Source organism: Porites lutea, chromosome 14, assembly GCF_958299795.1.
Source record: "Porites lutea chromosome 14, jaPorLute2.1, whole genome shotgun sequence".
Taxonomy (NCBI): Eukaryota; Metazoa; Cnidaria; class Anthozoa; order Scleractinia; family Poritidae; genus Porites; species Porites lutea.
Genome location: NC_133214.1, coordinates 19,540,452 through 19,563,343, shown reverse-complemented (window position 1 = coordinate 19,563,343; position 22,892 = coordinate 19,540,452). Strand labels below are relative to the sequence as shown.

Genomic DNA, 22,892 nt, shown 5'->3' with positions numbered 1-22,892 from the left:
ACAGACTATCTGGAACGGATAGTCCCGTCTTCAAACTGTCCGTCGAAATTGACGGATAAAGTCAGGCGGATTGTCCATTCAAAATTAAAACTATTCCATTTTCAAAATCATCAAACGGATAACCCTTCTTACACGAATAATCCGTCTCTAGTGTGAAAACGGCCATTTCTGTTATAATGAATGTCGCGCCCCGGCCTTGAGTTGGGCGTTTGCGTGTCCGCTTTTGCTTTTTCACAAAGATTACTTTTAAATTGACTATTGACATGTCTATGTGTAAAATATGTAATATTAGAGGTGAAATACTTTATAAAAAGTATGATCTATCAAATGTTAAAATTTTTCAAAAGAATAGCTTGTTTCATCCTGAGATGATCCGAAGACCTTTTTTTTGATTTAAAGATACTTTTTTTTTTTTTTTTTTTTAACAGTTTTTATTGAATTAAAGACAAGTTTTACAATTTTACTTAAGAATAAACATTAAATACAATTCTACTCAAAAAGGAAAAAGGATAACAACAACGAAAAATGTATGTATGTATTACAACAACGACGATATTAATAAAGATGCCTGGTAATTTTAACGAACCTATGGGTATCAACTACTACAAAGTGCATTAGTTAGCTTCTCCCACTTTTGAAAATGAAAAAGAAGTTTATTTTTTTCCCTGGCGATATGGAGCTCAATATTGAAGACACGTCTTGCCCTAGCAATAAAACCTCTAATTGAAGGTACGTTATTATGACATTTCCTACAGTAGATATAATATTTAGCTAATAACAAAATATGATTAATTAGAATATAGTCTTCTACAATATCAAATTTTCCAAATATCACATCAGACTCATTAATTGTCTCAACATGAACATAATTATCTCTTAGCCAGGACAAGACATGCTTCCAAAACTCAGAAGATATCCTGCAGGAGAAGAGTAAATGCTCGACGGATTCCGCTGCTTCTTGACAGAAAGTGCAGTTTGGCGATTCCACCACACCAATTAAATTAAGTTTCACGTTTGTAAAGATTATACAATTTAAAATTTTGTAATGAAATTCCCTGATCTTTGTGTCCAAAGTGCAATGAAAGGCCAAAGTGTAAGCCTTTTCCCAATCAATATCTATATTTGCGTAATTGTTTGACAATTTCTGTTTTGCGGTGGGCGCAATTTGCTTTTGCTGCAGAAAGATTTGATAGATCTGTTTAGGAGAGATATCAAGGATTGGCACTACATTACCACTTGGCAACTTAATAGTTGGGGTAATCGGTATGGGATTGGCTGATATGACGTTTGTAGATGCTTTAATAAGTGAGCGCCATTCTGCGGGAATCGAATTGATAATACTCATAAGAAAAAATCGTTGTTCAGGGTTTGTAAGTGAAGAGAAGTCGCACAAGAAGGAGTTGTGCGCAGAAATTAAATCCTTAATCTTCACGAAGCCTAAATTTACTATATCTCTTCTGTACATCGATTTTTTGTCATAACAAAGAAATTTGTTGTTCCAGATAATTTCGTTAATGATTTCCTCGTAACAACTTGGAGTCTTCCCATTAACCTCCGACCACGCATCGAAGCATTCCTTATAATATGCTGGTAGACTGATTTTCAATTTAGAAGTTTGAAAGTTGCAATGCAATACAAAACGTCCTCCGACTGGTAACAGAAGTTTGTCTAGGATTACTTTCCAAGGACTTGAGTAATCCTCCAATAATTTCTTTAAACATGTTATTCGTTTAGCGCAAATCATAGATTGAATGTCCAACATTTTGAGTCCACCCATTTCTATATCAGATATCAATGCAAGACGCTTCACTTTGTCCTTCCCATTCCAAATAAAGTTGTAGAGAACTGAGTTTGCCTCTTTAATTAGTTCTTTAGAGACTGGTATAACCGATGCTCTGAACATAAGCTTTGGGATTGCGAAAGTTTTGACTATCTGTATTCTCCCTAAAAGGGAGAGCCCTCTCCATTTCCATACGTTGATTGATTCCTTTATACTTTTTAAAGTTTGACTAAAGTTAAGGTTGTTCCTTTGTCTATCATCATAACCAAAATATATCCCCAAGATTTTTATGATCTCACAAATACTATGAGTTGGGAAGTCTTTCTCCTGTAGGATATTTTCTCCTAGAGGCATGATTTCTGTTTTTTCATCATTCACCTTTAGGCCGGAACACTCTCCAAAAGAGTTGAGAATACGAAACAGATTTGTATAAGATGTTTTGTCTTTTAAGATACAGGTCATATCATCTGCAAATAGAGACAGTTTAATCATTTCTTCTCCAATTTTAAGCCCCTGTACATTGCTGTCCTCTCTTATTTTTATAGCTAAGGTCTCAAGCGCTAGGATGAAGAGGTAAGGGGAGAGTGGATCCCCCTGTCTGACACCTCTACCTAGTAGAAAAGGACCAGTCGTAAATCCATTGTTCATTACACAGCTGGATGCATTTTTATACAGAACACGCATCCACTGAATAAAAGATGGGCCAAAATTGAATTTGTGTAATGTTCTGATTAGAAATCGAAAGTCTAGTGTGTCGAAGGCTTTTTCAAAGTCAATTGCGATCATAAATCCCGACCAACTGTTCCGTTTGGTGTAATCCACAATATCATCAATCGTTCTAATTGCGTCAAATATGGACCTACCTTTAACAAATGCATTCTGACTGGGATGTATTAAATTTGGCAAGACCTTTTCCAGGCGCTTCGCTAAAACTTTAGAAATAATTTTCGCATCGACGTTAATTAGCGATATAGGCCGCCAATTTTTAATTACTCGTTTATCCTTTCCTTTTTTTTCAATTAATGTGATTATAGCCTGTTTTTGTGAGTTTGAAAGTTCTCCAAACTCATAAGAGTAGTTGATGCAATCTACTAGAGGTTTCCCAATCAAAGACCAAAAAGCCAAATAGAATTCTATTGTTAGTCCATCGTTCCCAGGCGTTTTATTTTTTGGAAAGGATTGTAAGACATTAAAACATTCATTATACTCTATCCTTCCTTCACATACCATTCGCAACTCTTCAGTCAAGGTAGGAACTTCCTTTAAGTCATCTAGAAATGACGATGAATGACTATTATTCTCTTTGTAAAGATTGGAGTAAAAGAAATCTAATTCACTCATAATTGTATTAGGATCAACTGCTATTGTTCCGTCGCTTTTTAAAATTTTCCGCAAACAACTTTTATTTTTATTTGATTTTTCCAAATTCAAAAAATATTTGTTGTTCTTTTCACCTTTTTCGTACCACGTTGCACGGGAACGAACAATAGCTCCTTGAGTAATGTAATCATACAGTTGGTCGTATTCTGCCTGTAAGCATTCTAAATCTTCAACATTTTGTCTCGATGGATCATTGTCACACTTTTTGGTACAGTTCTGTAATTTTTCTTCCAGTTCATTAAGTTTAGCTCTCCGGTTCCGAGCTTTTGTTTTGCTATAACTTATAGTGAGCTGTCGAATTTTGTATTTGAGCAAGTCCCATAAGACACGCCTATCAACAACATCCTTAAATTCTTCGAGCCAACTTTTGATGTTTGTGTCAAGGAGATCGCAATAATTAGTATCATTCACTAAAGAACAATTAAACTTCCAAAAGCTTGGACCGCGTTTACTGTCATCTATACCGTTAATCGACAATGTAATTGCAGAGTGATCTGATTTAATAGATGGTATTATGTCAACTGAAACAATGTCGTCCTGCAAAGAATCATTTACCAACCAATAGTCCAAACGTCTCTGAATAATTGGGGTCTTCTGTCTCCACGTAAAGCGTTTCTCCGTCGGATTTCTAACACGCCATATATCTATCAAATCCTGCTCCAAACAAATATCCTCCAGAATTTTGACTGATTCCTTCGTTTTCTTAATACCCCCACTTCCATCAAGATCTTGGTCAAAAATCACATTAAAGTCTCCACCGATAACACAAGAAGAATCCGCAAGTGTGAGCGAGCTTTTAAGCTCCTCTGAAATTTTGTTGAAAAAATCGCACTGCTCGGCACATTTATTTGGTGCATAGATGTTTAGAAGTGCAAATGGAGAATCCTGAATAAGAGCCTCTAGGAGAACGTATCGACCTTGCGAGTCAACCTTTAAGGATTGCAGTCTGAAATCTAGCTGATCTTTAACAAGAATAAGAACGCCTCTACTATGATTAGTTCCATGGGAAAAGAATGTTTTGCCTTTCCACTGTTTTTTCCATTCATTCTCCACTTCTGGGGTGCTATACGTTTCCTGAAGGAAACATATATCGGCAGAAGATTTAAACAGCCAATTAAAAATAGACTTCCTTTTATCAAAAGAGCGAATTCCACGAGCATTTAATGATAAAAGTTTAAAGTTTATGTTTTGGCGCTCCATGTCCGACGAGATAATCTGTAAACTTCAAATGAGAGAAGCCAACGCAAACGGTTCTTTTGAACAACAGGCATAACACGCAAATAACAAAAGAAAACAGAACAATAAGAAAATAACAAACGAAGGCAATCAAACGTAAAACAAAAAGTAAACCTAGATCTAAATAAAGCAAGACAAATATTACAATAACAACTAGAGAACAATACAATACGAAAATAACACGAAAAACAATGACAAAAACTAACAATGGCCACAAAGAACAAACACTACACATACAAATAGAAATAAAATAGCGGCCAGCCAAAGCTGTTATTGCCACCTCTGACTGGCACCTTGCAATCTTGATCTTAATTAATAGCATTCTGGTTTTTGCTCCACAGTTCTTGGCAAAATAATAAAAACACAACTAGAAAATATATGCGGCCTAAATGAAATTTCGAATGTTCTTACATCTCAACACCGTCAATAAACAGTTTATCTGGCTCCGCTCTACTGAAAAAAGCGGTCTTACCGTCCTTTTTCGCTTGTTTAAATTGCTTCATCTTCTTCTTTCTTCTTTCCAAAATTTCACTTGGAAGGTCCGGCGAAATTCCAAAGTTTTTTCCTTTTAGCTTTCTAGCATTGGACATAACTTCTTCTCTTTGAGGATATTTCAAAAAACGTGCGATTATTTGTCGAGGTTTACCACTGGAAGAAACACGCTTTCCAACACGATGGACCCTTTGGAATTCGATTTGGTCTGCATTTTCCATACCAAGCTCTGTTTTAAGGAATCCAACCAAAACCTCTCTCGCATCCTCCTCCATATCGGCTTCTTCTTTAATTCCGAAAAAACGAAGATTTTCCCGCCGCTGATAAACTTCCATGTATAGTTTCTCGTCCCGGAGCTGATTAATTTCGCATTTTAGCTTGTCAAATTTCTCCTTGAAAGACTCGCGTTCCGTGTTCGCAAAATCCAATCCGTCTTCCAGTTCTTTGATCTTTTTTTCTGTTTTGTTTTTGAAAGCCTCGAAACAATCCACCTTTGCCTGCAAATTACTAACTTTTTCATCAACTGCTTTTACATACCGTTCCAAATTCTCAAGTTTTTCCAACACTTGTTCAAGTTTCGGGATAACTTCCCCCGCCATATTCAGTATAGATAACACTTCGTCCGATTCACACAGTTCGGAATCTGAGAGCGAAGCGTCGTGTCTTAACTTTTTGCCATCTGGGGAAAGATTATCGTCTGTGGAAGATGCTGAAGAGCTTTTCCTCGATTTTCGTTTAACAGTTTCGGCCATACAACATTGCCAAGCGCGGAGCAAAATCGCACACGTCTACTCCGACATCTTGCCCGACCCAGTCTCTCTGATTTAAAGATACAAAAAACACAGGTTAATTAATATTTAACTTTTTGAAACAAAAGAAGTTAATTTTTAACTTTTTTGTTAACCGTAACTGAAAAAAATTAACCGATAGCCGTAAAAGAGCCAAAATTTTAGCCGATAACCGTAAAAGCCACCACCCCATTGAGACCCTCACTGAAGGCTTTGATGATTCACTTGAAACGTGTGAAATTGAGAGGTGTAGTGTAAGTGAACCAGTGTTCAAACACAATTCATTTAATTGTGCCCGCAACGTTCACCACAAAAAATGTGGTCTTGGGTCTTTAATATCAGCACAAGTTAAGGAGACTTCTTGACAGTAACGGTTTCATTTTATGGTAAATTTCAGTAATTGTCTACATGTGGAATTCCCAATAATTAAAATTAATGATTACATCTACAACGTTGTCAACTGTTTGCTTTTAACAATAGCTGGGCCGGGTTGTTCAAAGCTGGGTTAAGAAAACCCAGGCTTTGTGCGAAATTTGAATTCAGATGTGAAAGCTTAAAAAGTAAATTCAGTGTAACTCATGTTGTCAACAAGTTGATAATTGGACCCCCATAAAAATAACAAAGAAGACTGGTCAAAGAAAATTATCCGACGAAATGCTTTTGAACAAAAGAAAAAGTAACCCGGGCTAAGCGCTAAAAGGCATTCGAACAACTGCGTTCCGTAGAACATCTATTGCACCAGTTATAGGTTTCCCTGTACGCAACCCTTACGTTCAAAATAAGCCATAATCATATTTATCTATTGGAAGAATCATCCAACCTTTTCTCTCAACTGCTACCTGTACGCCTATCAAACATATCGAACGCACTCTCCTAAGCTCCGATTACTCCTAGTTTAATTCTTACTAATATTCATTCTCAACCAAGTTACAGAATGGTGGCAGTGGTAAGCTTTTTTTTTTTTTTAAGAAATACGTCATTGATAAATTAATATCTATTTGTGCTTGAAAAACTTATAAATATTCAATAGGCATATTCTCGTGGAAGGACATGTAAAAGTCATCTGACCGAAAATTCCCTGAGGCGAGAGATTTGAATTGAGGCTTGGGGAGATACGGAGTTGAATGATTGAAACAGTGGAATGCTATGCTGATAAGGATGGGGAGGTCATTGAAAATAAATCAAAAAGTGAAAAATTCAACAAAAACTTTATAGATGGCGAAAACACATATTCAACCTATTGAAACGACTAAAAGAGTGTCAGTTTACTAGAGCTTATTCTTAGTTATTCTTAAATGAAGGAACCTTTTAACCGAGAAGCTGGCACCAAATAAATTCTTAATTAGTGTTATAATGATTATAAAGAGAGAGAGAGATTTGAATTGAGCTTTGGGGAGATACGGAGTTGAATGCTTGAAACAGTGGAATGCTATGCTAATTAGGATAAGGAGGTCATTGGAAATAATTCAAAAGTGAAAAATTCAACAAAAACCTTATAGATGGAGAAAAAAGATATTCAACCTACTGAAACGACCAAAAGAGTGTCAGTTTATTAGAGCTTATTCTAAATTGAAGGAACTTTTTAACCGAGAAACCTGGCACCAAATAAATTCTTAATTAGTGTTATAATGATTATAGAGACTGCTTAGCATGTTAAGGCGGAGTGATATATATACACTGTTTACCGGTGTTCGACCAAAACCCCTCATGTCGCGTTGCAATCACTCTCCTCCATTAACTTCTTTCCTCTCGTGCTGTTATCAACGGTGGAAATCGGAAGCTTAAGCAACGACGAGAACGGCAAAAAGCAATAAGTCTATTCATTTATTTGCAACATGTACGCGTATGGCTGTCGCATTTGCAATTATTGCTTTAAGCAAACAATTAAAAAAATTGCTAATAATACTTTCAAAGACGTTTGTTTAGACTGTGTCCCGGGGGTACTTCATTAGTTACCCATATAGGTATGTGCCGCTTTAAAGTTTCGCTCTTAAAATGTGAATAGAACGAGTACAGTCAGCCCCTGCCCTCAAACAAAATAGAGCAGAGAGCCGGGGCGGCGGTACACAAGCTAACAGATGTTTAGCTATGTTTCACCTTTTTTTACTCTGCACTCGTACTTGATTTACATCCTTCATAGTTATGGCTTTCATGCATTCTTGCTTCACAACTGATTTAGTCTTCATCTTGTTATTGATCATTTTACGTCTGCTTTAGTTTTAAAATAATTTGCATTTAAAATGGCACACTAAAGCTGGCGCGACAAGGACTCTTACAACATTGGTCGTGATTGGCTCGTCGGCCTTTGTTTGCGAGAAAAGCTAAAGATAGAAAGTCACAAAACTTCATTGTTGGGTATGGAGTGCGTGGAAGGTCACTTCGCCTTTGTTCCTGAAGCCATCATGGATCTTACAACGCTATTTCACAATCTTCGAGAAGAAGTGTCTTGTTCGGTGTGTTCGGACTTATTTACGGAGCCTAAACATCTCTCCTGTTTGCACAGTTTCTGCTTAAAGTGTCTGAATCGATGGTACGAAACGTGCGGCGGCGGACAGGTCATTAAATGCCCGAAGTGCCAAACCCTAAGCGGAGTGCCTCCGAGCGGTGATCTAAAAGATCTTCCAACCAGCTTCTATTTGAACGGCTTAATCGATGTTCTTGCCATCAAAGAATGCAAGAAGACTCAAGTTACATGCGGAAACTGCGACAAGAAGTGCTCGGAAGCTTCGTATTGTTTCCAGTGTTGCATATTTTATTGCGAGCATTGCTTAATATGTCATAATACCATGCGGGACAAAAAGAAACACCGCGTACTGGCGGTAAAAGAATTCCAAAGCAAGGACTACGAGGATGTATTGAAGCGACCAGTGTTTTGCTCAAAGGAACGACACCAAAAAGAAGAGATCAAATACTACTGCATAGAATGCGAGATGGCTCTTTGCCAAACTTGCGTCACTTTGAATCACGGAGGTCATGATTTGAGATTAATCGAAGAAGAAGCCGAAAACAAAACTCTCGAAATAAAATCTATAATTCAATCGCAGAGAGAAGGGTTAGATGCAAAACTCAACGTAATTGTTCAACTAGACGAAGACTGTGCTAAAGTGATTCAACAAAGTGAGATCGCCAAGAGAGACGTCCAAAGGTTTGCTGATGGCTTGATCAAAACAATTCAAGCAAAAATGAAAAATATTATTACCGCTGTGGAAAACCAAACGAAGAAGTCACTCGAAAGTTTAAAAGCTAAAAGAAGTGCGATTCAGCAACAGATAAATGCCACCGAATCATCACTGAAGGAAGCTGATAAACTTTTAAAACGAAGTACCACCGCGGAAGTTGTTCAACTTAAAAAATCATTACAGACAATCTTTCATGGATTGAATCAAACCAAGCCTATTGTTTATGACCCCTGTAGTCTGGAAACGTTTGGTTTCGTGAAAAATCAGAAGATGCTTGATGTCGTCAACGAGGAAGAAGTTGGATTCTTGAAAGAACCTTTTCAAACAAAAGCAAGTGAATCACTGGCTGAAGGCGATGGACTGAAAGAAGGAACTGCTGGGCGTAAAGCTCAATTCAATTTGATCACAAAAAGCGCAGAGAAAAAGCAGAGGTATAATGAGAGGGACCGTGTCACTGTAGAAATCAAGGACGAGCAAGGACAAGAATGCGTGACGGAAGTACGAGTAGATGATAACAAAAATGGGACCTACAAAATCACTTATTATCCTAGAGTTCAAGGGACATTAAAATTATTAGTTAAGGTAAACGGGGAACATATTTCTTGTAGTCCTTTTACTGTGATTTTAAAACCATTTCAAGTCAAACCTGTTTTATCTTTTGGAAAGGAAGGCTCGGGTGATGGAATGTTTAATTATCCTCATGGGGTGGCAGTGAGTGATGGGGACGAAATAGTAGTAGCTGATCAGTGCAACCATCGGGTTCAAGTGTTTGACAGTAATGGTACTTTATTAAGATCCTTTGGTCACAAAGGTGAAAACGATGGAGAGTTCAACTACCCTGTTGGAATAGCCATTGATAAGGATAGAAATATTTTCATATCAGACTGGGGTAACCATAGAGTACAGATCTTTAGTTGGGAGGGGAGGCACCTGGGTTCAATTGTCGGCAAAGGAAGCCTTGAGAGTCATCTGTCTGGTCCTTGGGGTTTATCTTTAGATAGTACTGGTAATATTATTGTTGCTGATACAGGTAACAAACTGATTAAGATCTTTACTCCGGATGGTAGGTTTGTAATGAAGATAGGTGGACAGGGTTCTTTTAGTTGGCCTGTTCACTGTGTTCAGTGTGGTGAATATTTCATAGTGTCAGACTCAATTCAACGCTGTATCAAAGTATTCAACAGGGAGGGGCATTTTCAGTACAAGTTTGGTAAGAAGGGGGAGGGGGATGGGAATTTTGATTATCCATATTTTCTGTCAGTGACTCAGTCAAAGCACCTCTTGGTTTGTGATGGGAAGAATCATAGAATACAAGGCTTTGAACTAGATGGGAAGTTTGTAGGAAAATTTGGAATAAATGGCAGCAAATTAGGAGAATTCAATTATCCATTATCGATAGCTGTTCTAAGTAATGATCAAATTGTTGTGTGCGACAAAGACAATCATCGAATTCAGATATTTCAATAAAAATTGTCCTTTTTTCCCGGAGGAAAGGAGTAAGCAAATCTCTCTTTGATTAATAAATGTATTTGTCAGTTGTACAGCAGTGCTATAATGTTATTGTAGGCAAGTGAAGCCACATTTAGTCCGAGGAAAACCCGTGTGGTCTTAAATCAAGTTATGTACAAAACTTACTTGTTAAAGGAATGAGTTAACCTGAATATTCTTTTAATAAAGTTCTGTATTCGATAAACGATTTCTTCTTTAATTCTTACTAATATTCCTTCTCAACCAAGTTACAGAATGGTGGCAGTGGTAAGCTATTTTTTGAATAGAAATACGTCATTGCTAAATTAATATCTATTTGTGCTTGAAAAACTTATAAATATTCAATAGGCATATTCTCGTGGAAGGATAGTTAAAAGTCATCTGACCGAAAATTCCCTGAGGCGAGAGATTTGAATGCAGCCTTGGGGAGATACGGAGTTGAATGATTGAAACAGTGGAAGGCTATGCTAATTAGGATGGGGAGGTCATTGGAAATAAATTCACAAGTGAAAAATTCAACAAAAACCTTATGGATGGCGAAAAAACATTCAACCTACTGAAACGACCAAAAGAGTGTCAGTTTATTAGAGCTTATTCTTAAATGAAGGAACTTTTTAACCGAGAAACCTGGCACCAAATAAATTCTTAATTAGTATTGTAATGATTATAAAGACTGCTGAGCATTTTAAGGCGGCGTGATATAGATACAATTTTTACCTGTGTTCGACCAAAACCCCTCATGTCGCGTTGCAATCACTCTCCTCCATTAACTTCTTTTCTCTCGTGCTGTTATCAACGGTGGAAATCGGAAGCTTAAGCAACGACGAGAACGGCAAAAAGCAGTAAGTCTAGTCATTTATTTGCAACATGTACGCGATGGCTGTCACATTTGCAATTATTGTTTTAAGCAAACAATTAAAAAAATTCCTACGGGTAAATGCGACGGCTTAAGCTTTTGTTGCAAATGAATTAATGAATTCATGCAACCTCGCGACTCCCTTGCTTAACTTTACTTAGCCTGTGCCAGGCGTTCAGATAGTGGGGAGCGGTGCGAAGTAAAAAGGAGCGCGAAAAAAATAAAAGCGAGGGAGGGGGAGAGGAGAGAGAGGGAACCCTCACCTCCCTCACCTCTCTCCCCAGTCCCCCTCTACTTTTTATCGCTTTCTTTACTTCGCACCGCTCTCCACTATCTGAACGCTTGGAACAGGCTAAACTTTACTTGACCAGCCTTTCCATTTCGGAAGATTTGGTAGTCGTTTTTCAAACAACACAATCAAAAAGGGAAATTTATTATTTGGCAATACTATAGAAATGAAATACTCCAGGGACTGAGGTTTTGAAGGTGTTCAAAATACTCGCGGCACCACGTGTTTTAAAGATTGCATCGTCTCTTACACTAACGATTTCTCGCCTTCTTATAGGTCGAGAGCTATGATTTGGTAGATGAGAATACAGACCATGGAAATGACGTGATGGTGAAGAAATCACCCGCGCGATTTTCGGAGAAAAGAACTGGACGTAAAAAACTGTTAATTAAGAATGGAGAACAATTTTCCATGATCGGAACTCTTATCGGTCAAAGATGACGTGAAAATATTCGAAACTAACGTGGAACCAAGAGCGTGGTTTCACTACAAAGTTTTTAACAATTTGACTTCATTTCTATGGTAGATAACAGTACATGTATATACAATCGTTATCGATCCGCTTTTTACAGTAACATTAATTGTTTCTTTTGAGCAGACTTCAAACTAACAGCGTCATTTATTGAATTGCTGCACACAACATCGATTGCCATGGAAACAAAGCTGCGCAAAAACAGGTGAGTATGTCAGCGGTGTTGGGGCACAGGGCAACCAGCGCTGTCGGGAATTGGGAGGGGAGGACAGACACCTGGGTTCATTTGGCGGCATAGGAAACCCTGATAGTCAGCTCTCTGACACTTGGGGTTTATCCTTAGATAGTACTGGTAATGTTATTGTTGCTGATACTGATAACAAACTGATTAAGATCTTTACCCCGGATGGTGGGTTTGTAATGAAGATAGGTGGGCAGGGTTCTTTTAGTTGGCCTGTTCACTGTGTTCAGTGTGGTGAATATTTCGTAGTGTCAGACCACAATGAACATTGTATCAAAGTATTTAACAGGGAGGGGCATTTTCAGTAGAAGTTTGGTAAGCAGGGGAGGGGGACGGGGAGTTTAATTATCCATCTTTTCTGTCAGTGACTCAGTCAAAGCACCTGTTGGTTTGTGATGGGAATAATAATAGAATACAAGTCTTTGAAATACATGGGAAGTTTGTAGGAAAATTCGGTACAAAAGGCAGCAAATTAGGAGAATTCAATTATCTATTCTCAACAGCTGTTCTAGGTAATGACCAAATTGTTGTGTCCGAGTACAACAATCATCGAATTCGGATATTTCAATAAAAATTGTCTGTTTTTTCCTGAGAAAACTATATAATAAGCACATCCCTCTTTGATTAATAAATGTATTTGTCAGCTGTACAGCAGTGCTATAATGTTATTGTCGCCAAGTGAAGCCGCATTTAGTTCGAGGTGAAACTTTGTGGTCTTAAATCAAGTTATGTATATAACTTATTCGTTGAAGGAATGAGTTAACTGGAATATTCTTTTAATAAAGTTCTGTATTCGATAAACGATTTCTTGGAATGGAATGCTAATTAGGATCAACAGGTCATCATTTGTATTTTCAAATCCATTAAAAAGTGAAAAATTCAACGAAAACCTTGCAGATGCCAGAATAGATTTTCAGCCTATTGAAAAGACTAAAAAAGAGTTAATTTGATAGAAGTTACCCAAATACGGAGTTTTTTAACCAAGAAAACACCGAAAACAATACATTTCGAAATATAAGGGCCATTTATACGAGGAAAAATAAGACGCGTCTTACATAAGACGCGTCTTAAATAAGACGCGAACTGTACCATTTATACGAGCATGTCTTATCTAATAAGACGCGTCTTAGCCAAGCCGCGTCTTATTTTAGACGAAATGTGCCGTTTATACGGAAAGTTCGCGTCTTATTTTTCCTCGTATAAATGGCCCTATTAAGACTGCTTAGTAAGTAAAGGATGAGTCACATAAACAGTTCTTACCAGTATGCAATAACGTAAAATTTCCAGTGCCCTTCATGTCGCTTTGGAATCACTCTCCTTTAGCAACGTACGGTTATCAACTGTGGAAACAGCCGAGCTTAATCAACAACAACAACAACGGCGATGGCAACGAGAACGTTTTTCAAAAAAAGCAATTCGCCACTTACACATCTCTCATAATACACCTTGTTTGCCCCCCTCAATTTTGCATAACCTTTGATTTTCATTTCTTCTGGGTATTAAAGCCGTCCCAAGAGAAATTGAAAAAAATGCTTAAGCAAAATAAGGTGCATTTTGGGAGATGTGCATGTGGCGAATAGGTTAAGATTAGCAACACAACAACTCTGCACGTACACCACGCTATTTAGTAAATTTCTTTTCTGTCTTCGCACGACTACGACGTGAAAATGCTTAATTAAAATTTCACGTTTATTGGAGGACGTAAACAAATGACACCGATTTTCTTTTTCTTTACTTGCACTTTGATACAATCCTTTAGGATTTATTAAATTTCTCCCAGAAAAATTCGCCAAAAATTTGACAAAGTGAATGACATGGAATAACGGCGATGAAGTTTGCAACACCGTGAATTAACGTTTTTGTTGCCGCTTTAGCATCGACGACGGCGACGGCAGCGAAAACGTCACTTTTAAAATGAACTCAGGTTTTTTAAAACTTTGCCGCGTTTATTCCAATTCGTTGAGAATTTCCAATTTAAGCGAATTTCCCTGCAGTTGATTTCTTGGGGACCGCACTCAAGTTTAGAAAGAGACAGAGGAATTCATTGTTTCGTGTTTGCGTTCTTTATAAAGACTGAAAATAGGCATTTTCATGTCGTATACTGGGTATGTATACGAGAGTTAAATCTCATGGTACTATCAGTCACATAGACGGAAGAAAATCGGCGACATTGTGAATTCCAACTTTAATTCTGAATTTATGATGAATCCATGGCAAATTTAGTCTCCAACTCTTCAATTTTTGAGCTCGTCTTTATGAACAATATTTATACGAAGATTTACTCATGTAAAGTGAATTAGAACTTCAAAAATGTGTATTTAAGTTTCTATATTACCAGCTAGCTAAAGTTATTATCACATTTACTTGAAATCCTTGTGGACTCTTACCCCTATTATCTATAATGATCCACAAGGGTTCGGTCTACTTTTTCACTTTTATGCTTTATTTTTAATTTATTAAAAAGGGGATTTTTATGAACAAGTTTACCCTAGCAAATTTCTGCGAAGATTTGATGAATTGAAAACATCATCCGTGTAATGTTAAAATATTCAACTCTTCTTTGTTTTTATTCTTGTTGCTTTTGTTTCATGACAGGGGAAGGGCGAGGATTTGAGATAGCTCAAGGCCATTTGGGGCCTGGGCGAATACACCACTGCATGCGTTCAATTGGACTAGCAGAACGATCACTCGAACTTATGGTTCAACGGTCTTTAGAGAGAGTGGCCTTTGGAAAGCGTTTGGCCGAAAAGGTTTGTAGAAAACACTCTTGTACAGTTTGAATTCGACTTTTACTTCTCGATTCACTAGGACAATTACAGCAAAAAAAAAAGAAAATATAGAATTAATAAACGCGGACCGAAAGCCTTACAAAAACGATAACTTAAAGTACAACAAATGACTAAGAAAACGAGCAAAAATTTCAGGAAAAACTATACTTACAAGATCTGTACGGCAACTCCGGATACAACTAAGCGACTGATTTACATGAACCAAAAATAAAACTTTATACTAAACTGGACTGAAAATAATGAACCAAACGAACTTACAAAAATTGACAATAACGATTACGTAACGCAACGCCGAGACTAGAATACAGAAAGAATACGCATATGAAAAAAGGCTAACAAAAGACTACTCCAAGCGCAATATCAAAAGCACTAATTAAACTAACTTTACGCAACGCAAAACATGAAAAAATAAAGAACAGGAAAAAACTCGCAGTCTCTCGTGGCTACAAGGTTTGTAGTAGAAGGTTTAAGGTCCTGTTACACGACTGAATCTGTTAGCCAAAGATGGCAATGGGATCCTACTGGTAGCTAAAACGAGTTCGCCGGACGATAATGCTGAGAAGTTTAAGCAGGCGTTTCAACGTGTTGCCAACGAGGCTTAGGGACTAGTCAAGGCCACAAGTAGTAATACCACTTACCTCAATAGATTACACTCGTGATAAGGAACCCGTCGCATGGGAGTCTTGTCATGTATTGCAGTTACTAAAACGTTGTATCACTGATGTTTCTTTAGGGAATGGTACAGGAGCAGATCGCTCTGTCAAGGATTGAAATTGAACAGGCCAGACTGCTTGTGCTGAAGGCCGCACACACCATCGATTGCCATGGAAACAAGGCTGCAAGAAAACAGGTGGGTATGTCAGCAGTATTGGCAGCACAGGGCAACCAGGGCTGTCGGGAATGTCACATGTGTGTTACCCCTTAGTTCTAGTGTGACTTAACTTAAGTCACTCTCTTAAGTTAGTGACCAAGCCGAATTGATCTTCCTTAGTTGTTGCAACGTGCGTTCTTCGTTGGGAGCTTAAGCAACGACGACGGCGCCGAGAACGGCAAATAACAAAAAAAAGATTTATAGGGTTTCATACGGGTCATGGAAAACCTGGAAAGTCATGGAATTTAAGCATTTCATTTTCAAGGCCTGGAAAGACATGGAATTTAATTGTCAGTCCTTGAGAGTCATGGAAAATTGTTTGATAGATTAGTTACTGCCGATGACAAGACAAGGACGATATAAAATAGAGAGAAGTGATTTTACAGCGCGAACGGCACGCATTTTGGTGAACACCAGAGTTTGTGTCTGTTGAACTGTTTAAGGTCCAGAAATACCTTAAAACAAAGAAAGTCCTAAAAATGTTTGAAAGTGACAGCTAAACCTAAGATCTTGGAAAAGTTTTAAAAGATCATGGAAAAAGTCATGGAATTTGAGGTGCTCAAACGAGTACGAACCCTGGGTTTATAATTAGATTGGAAAAACAAAATTTTTGCACGTGCATCACGCTTTTTTGTACATTTCTTTGCCGTCGCTACACAGCTACAACCGGTGAAAGTGCCTAATTTCAAGTTTTGTCCAGGACTTGAACGAAGACAACGACTTTCTTGTTCTTTTCCTGACCTTTGATATAGTGTTTTAGAATTCAACTCCAGAAATTTTGCCAACATTTGGCGAATTGAACGAGTTGGAATAAGCGCGATAAAGTTTGACGCAGCGCGAATTCACGTTTATAGTGACGCTTTCGTAGACCTCGCCGTACGTCGTTGTCGCGTAAGCTCCCTAATGTTCTCTATCTCAACCTGAAGTTTGTCTGGCGGCTCTGTGTGAGAAAGAAAGTACGGAGCTGTGAACACGAATGAAACAGCTGAACCTTTTCTTGTATATACGTCTGATTTGGTAAAAGTAGTGTATTGTTATAGCGAGACTAGTTTGATGGCAAAAAATTCACCAGTGATCTGTCTTGCTATGACAAATGATATTGAATTTGCTTACCTGCTGAACCCACCAAATTCCAGCGGAGAATTGGTTGAAAAAGACTGTTTTACATCGATTGAGAACTTCACAATTTAACTCTTGCAGATTGCTATGGCAAAGATCGCAGTTCCTCGCATGGCCTGTAACGTTATTGACCGGGCGATTCAAGTGCATGGTGGGAAGGGAGTATCCCAGGATACACCGCTGGCTTATTTCTATACAGGAGCTCGGAGTCTGCGCATTGCTGATGGCCCGGATGAGGTTCATTTGGAGGCAGTGGCTAAACTTGAGCTGAAGGAAGCACTCAAGTCCAAGATGTAACCTGGTTATACTATCGATTTGGTATAACGATGAATCAACTGATCGTTTACGTATGAACATAAATATTTTATAAGTAGAAGGAGTCTGATCGTCCACGTGATCGTAGCCCTGAATGGGACTGTTGTTGACAGTGACTGATGTTTGGACAACCTATGCCATAAAAATGTTATTTCAAATTCAGTGATGGATTTAAGAGGGAAGAGAGCGATGACGTCAAAATCTCTCGTTTTGCATAAGTACAGAGGTTTAAATAACCACGATGATGAATGCAGCAAGAGCAGGACATAACTAACGGTTTGATGAGCCAAAACAATGCCTCTGTTCGTGTGCTTTATACCGATATTTTAGAATGTTTCTCCTCCGGGGTCTAATAATAAACTTAAAGGTTTTGTCGAAAACGACTGTTTCGTCTCTTGTTTCTTAACACCTAAGCTGTTGCAACCATTTCATTCCCTTTAGTAACATCATAGGTGACGAATTACTCCTTAATTTTGGCGCGAAATTTCAGCGTTTATACTACTACATCAGAAATTTCTGCAATTTGATTGGCTTAGAGCAGTGGTATTTCAGCTTAATTTGAAATACCTACATGTGAGTAGTAGTATAAACAAATAATAGCATGATTTGTACGTGATATGTGGCATAAATACCACTTGTGATATTTCAAAATTGTCTCAAATTTTACTTGCCCAACGGCTCGTTAAATTACGTATAACAATTTCGAAATATCACTACAAATCATGCTATTACCTATACTAATTTGTAATTTCACATGTGAAATTACAAAATTGTCATGGCAACCTTCCGTACGTCTCAGTGTCAAGATGGCGACGAAGTTTTAAAATGCCGTGAATGAAGATGTCAGGGCAAAAAAAGACGCTTTAGAAAACCTGAACACACAAGAGAACAACTAGAAGGATTCTAACAGGTATTTTGCCTAAATAGTCTGAAAAATTCTGAACTTTATGAGCCAAATTTAAGGTCTTAAAACAAGGTCAACCTCAGCCTCAAGGCTAGGACACTAAGCCCACAACCGTGAAATGGTCTATTACATAACGTTTTGACGGGATACGTAGACTCCATTCTCTGTTTATTGCTATGTTTCTTTTCTTCAATCTAAAATTTGTGTTTATGACGTATGCTCAATTTGACTTGTGCGAAATAATTTGTATGTGTGATCAAATGGTGACGAGTGAAATTAGGGAATAATTTCACGCGCGTCTTGTCCAAATCCTAATAATTTCGCTCGCCTTTTTTTAGATTGAAGAAAAGAAACATAGCAATAAAAAGAGAATGAAGTCTACGTATCCCGTCAAAATGTTATGTAATAGACTATTTCACGGTTGTGGGCTTAGTGTCCTAGCCTTTGAGTGAACATGAGGCTGAGGTTGGTCTTGTTTTGATACAAACCTTCTTTCTTTTCTTATGAAAATTATACTCAAAAATACTAGTTAGCATAAGAAAAACATGATTTACATCATGAAGCAAGAAGAGTTGTATCAAAACAAGGTCAACTCCAGCCTCGTTTAAAATTTTAACTATAAAATGGCCTATTACTTCACTTTTTCTTGGAGCGAACTTCGAGGACTTAAAAGCTTAGCTAACAAAACAAAGCCAAAGGTGGGCGTTTATCAATCCCGCTCGCTCTAAAACAAAAAAGTATGAAAGTACAAATACTGCAAAAGTACGAAAGTACATCTGCTTTGAACTTTTTGAGTAGGTGTATTAAGGAATTTAATTTTTAAGCGTCATTACACAACCTCTGTGTAATATTTCTAATGCTTAATAGAATGACTCTGGGCAAAAACGAATTACGCTAAAACATGCCAAGATCAAGAAAAGATGATTGAAATATAAACGAATTGATATCCCCATCGTGACACGAGAGGTCCTGGGCCTAGGTTATCCTGTGTTGTCCACATAGCTGGCTCTGTTAGGGACCTGTGACACAATCAGATTATACTATAGACTTGTACTAAACGCATGAAAGCAGAAAGCATGAACATCTACTAATGAGAAGAAGTTCTAGTAATATAAATCCGCTTTAAGGCCTCCAGATTAGTCCGTGGGTTAACTAACATGATATATAGTACTTTCACGCTGGGTTGTTTAGACTGTGTCAAGTCACCCTCTCCCCTCAAACAAAATTGAGGAGAGAAACGGGACCGGCAGTACACAGGCTAACAGTTGTTTTGCTTTTATCTACACCGCAACCGAACTTGGTTTTACATACTTCATGCATAGCTATGGCTTTCACGCATTCTTGCTTCACAAAGGACTCAATTCTTATTACCGGGGCCTAGCCGAAGGCTGGCACCGGTCATAAAATGCAACGCGTTTCTGTGTTTTCAAAGTTACATTGTTAGGGATATATCGCTGACTGAGATATATCGCTGGCTCGTTACTTTTGGGAGTGTTCGCTGAGATTATCGCTGGTTGAGAAATTTGAAGTAGGGAGCAACAACTGTAACCATGTAAATATTAATTCGATTAGTTTGCACACGGAATCGTTTAATGCGACTATATTTACCACTTATCAATAAATGAGATCCCTGTCTATTGCAAAATATTGTTACAGTATTCATCCTAGCGATGACAAAGCTTGGTCGACGAAGAACTGTGTACACTACGACAAAGCAAAAATCTTAACTTATTAAACTTGCATGCGCCAAGCTTTATTTATGCGTCTCAATACCTTACAATTCGCACTCCCTGCAGGAAACTTCGTCAAATATTTTCCGAAAAACAATTAAAACTCATTAGGAGGAAGTCTATCGCTGCTTTGACTTATGAAGCAACAAAACAAAATATTTTCAAATAACCTTTGTCACGCAATATTTACGTTAGCGAGATGCGCAAATTCTCAACTGTTCAAAATGCGGGATTCCCTAACATTTTGTCTTTTCACATTATTCATTACACCTTGTTTTCATCTCTAAAGAATATCTGCAATAAAAAAGATTTTCATGTCGCCCGACAAACTTGTTGATGAAAACGACCCTTCCATGTGGGTTGCCAAGACAAAAGTGGCCCCGGTAAAATTCACGAAGTGATTCTTGTTTGTTATTGATCATTTTACGTCTGGTTTATGTTTCAAAATAATTGACTCTTACAATAGCGGTCTGTGATTGGCTCGTCGTCCTTTGTTTCCGAGAAAAGATAAAGATAGAAAGTCACAAGACTTCAATGTTGGGTGTGGAGTGCATGGAAGGTCATTTTGCCTTTGTTCCTGAAGCCATCATGGACCTTACAACGCTATTTTACAATCTTCGAGAAGAAGTGTCTTGTTCGGTGTGTTCGGACTTATTTACGGATCCTAAACATCTCTCCTGTCTGCACAGTTTCTGCTTAAAGTGTCTGGATCGATGGTACGAAACGTGCGGCGGCGGACAGGCCATTAAATGCCCGAAGTGTCAAACCCTAAGCAGAGTACCTGCGAGCGGTGATCTAAAAGATCTTCCAACCAGCTTCTATTTGAACGGCTTGATCGATGTTCTTGCTATTAAAGAATGCAAAAGCACTCAAGTGACATGTGGAAACTGTGACAAGAAGAGTTCAGAAGCTTCGTATTGTTTCCAGTGTTGCATATTTTATTGCGAGCAATGCCTGGTTGGTCACAATATGATGCGAGAAAAAAAGGAACACCGCGTATTGGCAGTGAAAGAGTTCCAAGACAAGGACTACGAGGATGTATTGAAGCGACCAGTGTTTTGTTCAAAGGAGCGACACCAGAAAGAAGAGCTTAAATACTACTGCAAAGAATGCGAGACGGCTCTTTGCCAAACTTGCGTCACTTTGAATCACGGAGGTCATGATTTGAGATTAATCGAAGAAGAAGCCGAAAACAAAACACTCGAAATAAAATCTATTCTTCAATCGCAGAGAGAAGGGTTAGATGCAAAACTGAACGTAATTGTTCAACTAGACGAAGACTGTGCTAAAGTGATTCAACAAAGTGAAATCGCCAGGAGAGATGTCCAAAAATTTGCTGATGGTTTGATCAAGAGAATTCAAGCTAAAATGAAAAGTGTTATTACCGCTGTGGAAAACCAAACGAAGAAGTCACTCGAAATTTTAAAAGTAAAAAGAAGTGCGATTCAGCAACAGGTAAATGCCACCGAATTATCACTGAAGGAAGCTGATAAACTTTTAAAACGAAGTACCACCGCGGAAGTTGTTCAACTTAAAAAATCATTACAGACAATCTTTCATAGAGTGGATCAGAACGAGCCTATTGTGTATGACCCCAGTAGTCTACAAACTTATCTTTTTGTAGAAAATAAGAAGATGCTCGATATTGTCAATGGAGAAAAAATTGGAGTTTTAGAAGAAGCTTTTCGAACAAAAGCAAGTGAATCTGTGGCTGAAGGTGCAGGACTGAAAGAAGGAACTGTAGCGCGTAAAGCTCAATTCAATGTGACCACAAGAAACGCAGAGAGAAAGCAGGGGTATGATGAGAGGGACCGCATAACGGTAGAGAGCAAGGGCGATCAAGGACAAGAATGCGTGACGGAAGTCCGAATAGATGATAACAAAGATGGGACCTACAAAATCACTTATTATCCCAGAGTTCAAGGAACATTCAAATTATTAGTTAAGGTAAACGGGGAACATATTTCTTGTAGCCCTTTTACTGTGATTTTAAAACCATTTCAAGTCAAACCTGTTTTATCTTTTGGAAAGGAAGGCTCGAGTGATGGAATGTTTCAGTATCCTCTGGGGGTGGCTGTGAGTGATGGGGACGAAATAGTAGTAGCTGATCAGTCTAACTATCGGGTTCAAGTGTTTGACAGTAATGGTACTTTCTTAAGATCCTTTGGTCACCAAGGTGAAAGTGCTGGAGAGTTCAAATACCCTTACGGAATAGCCATTAATAAGGACAGGAATATTTTTGTAGCAGACAATAAAAACCACAGAATACAGATTCTTAGTTGGGAGGGGAGGCACCTGGGTTCATTTGGCGGCAAAGGACGCCTTGATAGTCAGCTCTTTTTTCCTTGGGGTTTATCCTTAGATAGTACTGGTAATGTTATTGTTGCTGATTCAGGTAACAAACTGATTAAGATCTTTACCCCGGATGGTAGGTTTGTAATGAAGATAGGTGGGCAGGGTTCCTTAAATGGTCCTGTTCACTGTGCTCAGTCTGGTGAATATTTCATGGTGTCAGACACAAATGAACACTGTATCAAAGTATTTAACAGGGAGGGGCATTTTAAGTACAAGTTTGGTGAGCAGGGGCAGGGGGACGGGGAGTTTATTTATCCACGTTTTCTGTCAGTGACTCGGTCAAAGCACCTGTTGGTTTGTGATCAGAACAATCATAGAATACAAGTCTTTGAACTAGATGGAAAGTTTGTAGGAAAATTTGGAACAAATGGCAGCAAATTAAGAGAATTCAAGGAACCATTCTCGGTGGCTGTTCTAAGTAATGATCAAATTGTTGTGTGCGACAAAGCCAATCATCGAATTCAGATATTTCAATAAAAATTGTTCTTTTTTCCTGAGAAAACTATATGATAAGCAAATCCCTCTTTGATTAATAAATGCATTTGTCTGCCGTACAGCAGTGCTGTAATGTTATTGTAGGCAAGTGAAGCCAAATTTAGTCCGAGGAA

At 38.1% G+C, this 22,892-nt stretch overlaps 4 protein-coding genes across 4 annotated transcripts; 3 read left to right on the top strand and 1 right to left on the bottom strand.

The window, feature by feature from the left end:
* Positions 1-4,803: 4,803 nt before the first annotated feature.
* Positions 4,804-5,640, bottom strand: LOC140924030 (uncharacterized). Its single transcript, XM_073374034.1, has one exon. The coding sequence runs from the start codon at positions 5,638-5,640 to the stop codon at positions 4,804-4,806; it is 837 nt and encodes a 278-aa protein (XP_073230135.1).
* Positions 5,641-8,075: 2,435 nt separating this feature from the next.
* LOC140924711 (E3 ubiquitin-protein ligase TRIM45-like) lies at positions 8,076-10,537 on the top strand. Its single transcript, XM_073374725.1, has one exon. It carries the CDS (start codon positions 8,079-8,081, stop codon positions 10,320-10,322), a length of 2,244 nt encoding a protein of 747 aa, XP_073230826.1. The 5' UTR covers positions 8,076-8,078; the 3' UTR covers positions 10,323-10,537.
* Positions 10,538-14,776: 4,239 nt separating this feature from the next.
* LOC140925292 (probable acyl-CoA dehydrogenase FadE2) lies at positions 14,777-17,598 on the top strand. The gene is made up of 3 exons (XM_073375289.1): positions 14,777-14,951; positions 15,724-15,840; positions 17,062-17,598. The coding sequence occupies exons 1-3, from the start codon at positions 14,790-14,792 to the stop codon at positions 17,275-17,277; spliced, it is 495 nt and encodes a 164-aa protein (XP_073231390.1). The 5' UTR covers positions 14,777-14,789; the 3' UTR covers positions 17,278-17,598.
* Positions 17,599-20,501: 2,903 nt separating this feature from the next.
* LOC140924879 (E3 ubiquitin-protein ligase TRIM71-like) lies at positions 20,502-22,892 on the top strand. Its single transcript, XM_073374870.1, has one exon. The coding sequence runs from the start codon at positions 20,518-20,520 to the stop codon at positions 22,759-22,761; it is 2,244 nt and encodes a 747-aa protein (XP_073230971.1). The 5' UTR covers positions 20,502-20,517; the 3' UTR covers positions 22,762-22,892.

Excerpts from the sequence above, each read along its gene's own strand:
- LOC140924879 (XM_073374870.1), top strand. The coding sequence starts at position 20,518 with ATGGACCTTACAACGCTATTTTACAATCTTCGAGAAGAAGTGTCTTGT.
- LOC140924711 (XM_073374725.1), top strand. The coding sequence starts at position 8,079 with ATGGATCTTACAACGCTATTTCACAATCTTCGAGAAGAAGTGTCTTGT.
- LOC140925292 (XM_073375289.1), top strand. The coding sequence starts at position 14,790 with ATGACAGGGGAAGGGCGAGGATTTGAGATAGCTCAAGGCCATTTGGGG. Across the intron at positions 14,952-15,723 it reads GAAAGCGTTTGGCCGAAAAG|GGAATGGTACAGGAGCAGAT; the intron begins GTTTGTAGAAAA and ends ATGTTTCTTTAG. Across the intron at positions 15,841-17,061 it reads ACAAGGCTGCAAGAAAACAG|ATTGCTATGGCAAAGATCGC; the intron begins GTGGGTATGTCA and ends TAACTCTTGCAG.
- LOC140924030 (XM_073374034.1), bottom strand. The coding sequence starts at position 5,640 with ATGGCCGAAACTGTTAAACGAAAATCGAGGAAAAGCTCTTCAGCATCT.